The 7,318-nt window shown below is 35.1% G+C and overlaps 1 protein-coding gene across 1 annotated transcript; it reads right to left on the bottom strand.

The window, feature by feature from the left end:
* Positions 1-3,637: 3,637 nt before the first annotated feature.
* LOC127080613 (adenine/guanine permease AZG1) lies at positions 3,638-5,802 on the bottom strand. The gene has a single exon (XM_051020928.1). It carries the CDS (start codon positions 5,563-5,565, stop codon positions 3,769-3,771), a length of 1,797 nt encoding a protein of 598 aa, XP_050876885.1. The 5' UTR covers positions 5,566-5,802; the 3' UTR covers positions 3,638-3,768.
* Positions 5,803-7,318: the final 1,516 nt, after the last annotated feature.

Here is a 7,318-nt window from a genome sequence, read left to right on the forward strand (position 1 = left end):
TATTCTCTTAGAAACAATATATTGTTATCATCAAAACTAAAGGCCAAATGTAGAACCAAATCTTGTTCTTACATATACTAGGTCGCCACCAACTTCCCATATGATGAAGGGAGTCAATCAAACATAAAAAAATGAAGGAAATCGTTTTCCCTGTAATGGAGGAAATTATTCTCCTATGATAGAGGGAGAACTGGTTTCCCCCAACTTTCATGACTTCGTATGGAAAGTAGCAGAAATTGTTTCTTTCTCCCAACTATACGGTCCACAAGGTCTCCTATATATATTTCTGCCTATGGTTTGGAATAAGGAGAGATTCACAAATTTTGTCAAACCTAATATATACAGGGCATCTTACAACCATGTGTAGAAGTAGATTCTCACCCTCTATTGTACTTTTTGCAAGTACAAACAGAGCCCACCGCGGGGCCTGATGAAACTAACTTGAGTATAAAGTTCAATCCCTTCATGACACTAACATACAACAAGATCGTGATGTTTGACTGGTCACTCCGACAAGTTGCATTCAAATAAGTTTCTTCCATTCTTTTTCAATCATTAATTTATCATTTCATTATAGAAGTTGTTTATGAGGAAGAAATATTTCATCGAGTTGATTGTTATTAATATTAACTTGACTTAGTATTTATAAAAAAAAATACACCTAATAGATGTCGCAACTAGTTGACACCACAAATTTGTAGAAGACTGAAGAGATGTTTGCAGGCTTTAGTTCAATGAAAAGGAAAACTTCCCAAGCATGTTTTCTCTACTTAACATTCCTTGTATTCATGTTATGTTACATCGTAGTTTGGTAAAAAAACAACGAAGTTAATTTTCAGATGTTTATGTCTATTTTTGAGTAACAAAGTTCACGAAAGGATCCTTGTCATCTTATCAGACATATGAATGATGGACCTTCACTGAAGGATCCTTGCCGCCTTATCAGACATATGAATGTTGAACCTTCACATATGGATCCTTGTTTCCTTATCAAGCATATAAATGTTGGACTTTCACTGAAATATCTTTGTCGCCTTATCAAGCATATGAATGTTGGACATTCAATGTAGGATGCTTGTAAACTTATCAGGCATATGAATGTCAGGCCTTCATTGAAAGATCCTTGTCACCTTATCATGCATATGAATGGGTGACCTTCACTGAAGGATATCCTTCGCCTTACCAGGTATATAAAAGATGGACCTTCACTGAAGGATTCTTGTTGCTTTATCACACATATAAATATTGGACCTTCACTAATGAATCTTTGTCGCCTTATCAGACATATGAATGTTAAGCCTTCATAAAAGGATTCTTGTCGCCTTATTAGGAATATGGATGTTGTACCTTCGCTGAAGAATCCTAGTCGATTGTGTCAGGCATATGAACATTGGACCTTCATTGAAGGATCCTTTCTTCCTTACCAGGCATATGAAAGACAAACTTTCACTAAAGGATTTTAGTTGCTTTATCAAGGATATGAATGTTGGACCTTCACTGAAGGATCCTTGTCGTCTTATTAAGCATATGAATGACAAACCTTCATTGAAGGATCTTTTCCACCTTATTAGACATTTGAGTGTTGGATCTTCATAAAAGGATCTTCACAGAAGGATTTTTGCCTCCTAATTACGCATATGAATGTTGAACCCTCACTAAAGGATCATTGTTTGTTGTATCAAGCATATGATTATTGGACCTTCATTGAAAGATCAATTCAATCTTATCAAGTATATGAATGTTAGGGCATATTGAAGGATCTTTGTTGCATTACCAGGCATATGAATTTTGGACTTTCATTTAAGGATCCTCACTAAAGAAAACTCGAATCCCTCTAAGCAACACTTGAGAAACTTATCCCAAGCGGGAAATTTATTCAGTCAGGGTGACATAAAGAAATATGCCTTGAAACTCATTGAAATTATGAAGAAAGAAATCCAAATAAAATAAGACAAATTGACACAAGGTATGAACATTTTCATTAATAGATCTCGAAGGGCGTGATTATAAAATGAGCGCCCTAACAAACCATCTCATTCGAGTCGGGAGTTAAAATTATAACCGCCCCCCAGGCTAAGTCTCGCAAGGCGTCTTCGCCTACTAAAGGAGCATAAATAAAAAGAAATCAATAAACATACTGCCTAAGGCAGGAGTATTATATTAAAGAGTTACCGAAGTACGATGTTGCAAGAAAGCCTCCGACAGGGAAACAATGCAGATAATACATAAGCAAATACCTAAAAGTTATAAACAGGGACTTAACATTTCAATTCTGGCCTAAGGAATTTAACTATTGAAGTCTCGTATGAGGGACTTGATTATCTAGAATCTCACTTGGGGGATTCCCTTTTAAAGTCTCTCTTGAGGGACTCGAATATTTAAAGGCATGTACGAGGAACTTGTCTTTTAAAGTCTTACTTGAGAGACTCGACTATCTAAAGTATCACCTAAGGGACTTGCCTTTAAAATTATTTCCCAAGGGACTCGACTATCTAAGTCTCGCCCAAAAAGAAATTACCTTCTGCCTAATTTAAATCAATTCGCCCCTTCTTGGGCCTCATGCTCTAAGGGACTATGGAGTGAGATAATTTGGATTAGGCTCTAGAAGAGAACAACACATAACTCATACGTTCCAAAGCATCATAAAAGGGTCATAAGGTGAGCCGGACGGGTCAACGCTCATCTGAACCACTTATCATAGAGGCCTATACTAGATCACCACAAACTTCCCATATGAGTCAATCAGACATAAAAAAGGAACGAAATTGTTCTCCCTATAATGGAGGGAACTCCCCCCCCCCCCCCCCCCCCCCCCCCCCCCGAATGATGGAGAAATAATCAGTCTTCCCCTATTTCAAAACTTTATTTCTTCCCCCACTATTTGACCCATGATGTCTCCTATATATATATTCTTGCCTAAGATTTGAAATATGGTGAGATTCACAAATTTCAACAAACTCATTATACAAACTCTCTCCCTCTATGGTACTTTTTTTGCAATTACAAAATTAAATTGAAAAGAATAATTGTTAAATTCATTTACATTATTTTTGTATTTATACGCATCGTTTTTAATTTTTATTATAATAAAACAACATTCAATTATAAAAATAAATAAAACAAAATTTAAAATTTAATAAAAAATCAAAATTAATAATAATATTAATATTTTTAATTAAATTTTACTTATTTTGATAAAAAGAATATAATATAAATTACCAATAATTAGCTTATTTACACATGTATATTCCAATTGAAAAATTGGTTAGATTAAATGAATTAAGGTATTAATCCAAATAGGGACAGAGAATCAAAATTCCTATAAAAGCGAACAAATGAAAGCAATGTCATTATTTAAAAATAAAACGAGTACAATAATTAGGTTATAAAATCTTAAAAGCTGATTAGGGATTAGGGAATATACATGGGGATCGAAGCCTAAGATGCACTTTAGCCTTTAACATAGTATAAGTAAATCCAAAATATTTTTCAAACTATGAGCTAATGATTAAGACATGTTCGGAAGGACCTTCCTATAACTTTCTCATTTTCATTTTCTCCACCTCGGAAAAATCAAACTTGTGATTATAATATACTCAAAGAAAAACCCACATTGCATCATGTATTCACACCAGAATAATACGTAATAAAATAGATCCCTAAATAAAAAATTTCAACCATGTGAAATAGTGAAATAAAATATGAACAAGAAAATGCCAAATAGTATTACAAAAAAACAACTACATAAACTATATAAAAAGCTATAAACTAAAGTACTTCTAGTTGTATTGCTTTATCATTTGGATTTTGCGATGAAGGTTGATTTTCAAGTACCCCATTGACCTGAGAAGAATGAGAATTATGATGAGTGTTAGTAGTTGTTTCCTTTGTTGTTTTTGTAATGTACCCAAAGTGCCCCAAAATCTCAAATCCCCAATCCCAAATATTCAACACAATGTAAGTACCAATCCCACCAATAAGCCCATAAGCAATTGAATACGTCAAAGGCATAAGTATCATTGTCACAAACGCAGGTATAGCTTGTTTCATATCTTCCCAATCAATCTCCACCACTGATCTCATCATCAAAACTCCCACTAAAATCAACGGTGGTCCTACCGCCCAAGCCGGAATCGAAGCTAACAACGGCGTAAAAAACAGAGCCATAAAAAAATAACACGCTACCGTCAACGCCGTTATCCCCGTTCTTCCACCTTCACGAATCCCGGTGGAAGACTCAATAAACGCCGTCACCGGTGACGTTCCTAGTAAAGACCCAACCACAATCGACGTGGCATCGGACATGAAAGCAAAATACTGACCCTCGAAATTCCCTTCCTCGTCGGTGAAACCTGCGAACCTCGCCATTGAGTACAACGTTCCAGTTGTGTCGAGAATGTCTACGTATAAAAAAGTTATAACAGCTTCCCAAAAATACCCTTTTCCTATGTTACTGAAACTCAACGCGCCCGCAGTTGTTTTTATCGTGTGAATGTCTATCACCTTTTTGAAATACTCATGAGCCGAATCACCGGCGTCAGTGTTGGGAAACACCGTTACTTTGGTGTTTCGAAACCATGAAACGGCGGTTACGAAAACGATGCCGTATATCATTGCTCCTTTCACGTTTTTAACTAAACAGTAGGCGATTATTATAAAGCCCACTAGGCCCAACCAGAGAGTTGGGCTTTCCATTCTGTTGTTTAGACAGAATATATCGCTGGAAACGGTTCCGCCGGCGAGTAAACTGACTGTGCCATTAATTGCGGTTACTACTGGAGCGAGTGAAGCCCGTGATGAGCTTGGGCAGCCGCCGAGTGTGACTAAAGTTGAAGAGCTGTACCCGACGAGCCCAATTCCTTCACTGTTTTGAAGCCCGATGAAAGCGAGAAAAAGCCCGATTCCAGCGGAGGAGCTTATTCTAACCGGCTTTGGTACAAGTTTTGCTAGTTTTGCTCGTAGACCTATTGCTGAAACGAATAAGAAGAACATTCCTTCGATGAAAACGGCAGCGAGTGCGTTTTGGTAGGAGATATTACCGGAACCGTGGAAACCAACGACGGTGTAAGCGAAGTAAGCGTTAGCGCCCATACCAGGCGCGAGACCTAGCGGTAGATTAGCAAAAGCTCCCATGATGAAACAACCAATGAGGGAAGAAGCTACGGTGGCTACGATCAGGTCTTTCCGCGTTTTATCTAAGCACGCAGCGTAGCCCGGGTTAACCGGATCGAATTTGCAAGAGATATCCGGCCGAATGACGTGAAGAGATGGACCAGTACAGTTGGAAATCGAAACGGAAGCGTTGGAACAGAGAGGAACACAATCGGAAACCGAGCAGGTTCCACCGGAGTCCGTTAAAATGGAAGCGTTGACGGCGAGGATATAAGCCATGGTGAGGAAAGTGGCGGTTCCGGCACGAAGCTCGGTGGTGAAAGTTGAGTTTCTCTGGGAGAGTTTGAACCATTGGCCTAATCGGCTGTTGGCCACGTAAGAGTTGAGACGAGAGATGGGCTTTATGTGGGCTTGGTGGGCTGGAAGTGGGGGCCTTTGAGTTTGACCCTCCATAGTATGGAGGGAAGAGAGATGAAGATTTTGTTGTTGATTTGTTGTTTATATAGGAATTGAATAAATAAAATGTATTTAATATTTTGAGATCAAGGTATGATGTTGGATGCGTTTGGTGTTTTCTGAAAGAGAAAAAACAGAGACTGGGAAGTGGCAAGGTTTGATTTGTGGTGGTTCTTGCAATTTGTTTATGCAAAGTATAGATTCTAAAGAATGGGATCTTTCTAATATAGATAACTGTGCCAGCAGTGAGGGTATCAAATTTATACAATTTAATTTTTTTCTTTCTTTTATGTATTGTAATAATTAATGAAAATTATAGTCTCTTACGTTTTGGAATGAAACTCTCAACAGTTTTTTCTTTTCATTTTTAAGCTATTATTGTTGTTATTTATTACTACTAGTAGAAAATTGTAACAAAAATTAAGAGTATGTTGAAATTGGTTTTTTAGTGCTGTCTTTTTAGTTTTTAAAATTTGAAAACAATAAAATTTATTTAGTAATCTGATTTTATAAAATTAATTTTGAAAATTATTTTCTATTTAAGATAAAAACTAAAAAACTAAAATTAGTTTTATAAGTTTTAGTTTTTAGTTTTAGAAATTAGAACAAAAACAAGAAATTTTTATATACTTTTCATTTATACTATTTAAAAGAGTTTTTAAAATAGGATTACCAAACATATTTATTTTATTTATTTTAATTATTTTTTAAAATTGATTTATAAAATAACTTTTAAAATTAAAAACAAAAACATATTCAAACAGAGCCTAAATCTTCTTTTCGTGTATTATTAGCTTAAGATCCATATCAATTAATATTATTCTCGTAAAAAAAATCAATTAATATTATCATATGTATTTTTGTTAATAACCTCAAAATTATATTAAGAAAAAATATATATAAAAGGATAAGCTATGGGAGACCAACTTGAAGGTAAAAAATCCAAAAATGAGACTTTTACTAAGCCTATCCGTAATCATAATCATACTATGAAATTGTAATTTAAAAAGAGAGTTTCTGACGCAATTAATTTCTTTGGTGAAATTATTTTAATTTACTAATAGAATATTAATTGATACCACATTAGGGTTATAGAGTTGGAATTCTATGGTGGATCCTTCTTTATATTTATTTCATATGTTAATAATAATTTTTAAATTAAAAACAATTTTTATTTGAATTTAAATGAGATTCTTTTCTGTTTTTTTATAAGTCGATTTGAAGAAAAATGATATTAAAATATATGTCGTTTTGCAATACCAAGAAAATATTAATGTTAATTTTTTATTATACCATTGAATATTTATTATCATCTCTTCTTTCAATTATTTAAATTTATATGGATAAATCTAACATTATGTTTTCTGTTAATATCCTATTTATGCGAGGAAGCTCATTCTCGTTAAATCTGGTTTTAAGGAGGCCTCATCCCTTGGAACCTATTTAAGTAATCCTCTTACGGGTAAAAGTCCCAGAGTTAAAGACTATCAGTATCTTATTGAGAAGGTTCAATCTAAGCTAGCCCATTGGAAGAGCAATCAACTCTCTTTCGCTGGCAAAGTCACTTTGGCTAAGGCTGCGATTGAAGCCTTGCCCACTTACAATATGATGTCAGTGCCCATTCCCTAAGAGTGTATCAAAAAGACTCATCAACATCAGAGATCTTTTATTTGGGGTGATTCTCTTGAGAAAAAGAATCTGCATTCGATCCTTTAGAGCACCATTAGCAAAAAGAAACATCTTGGTGGCA

This window comes from Lathyrus oleraceus, chromosome 5, assembly GCF_024323335.1.
Source record: "Lathyrus oleraceus cultivar Zhongwan6 chromosome 5, CAAS_Psat_ZW6_1.0, whole genome shotgun sequence".
Classification (NCBI taxonomy): domain Eukaryota; kingdom Viridiplantae; phylum Streptophyta; class Magnoliopsida; order Fabales; family Fabaceae; genus Lathyrus; species Lathyrus oleraceus.

Excerpts from the sequence above, each read along its gene's own strand:
- LOC127080613 (XM_051020928.1), bottom strand. The coding sequence starts at position 5,565 with ATGGAGGGTCAAACTCAAAGGCCCCCACTTCCAGCCCACCAAGCCCAC.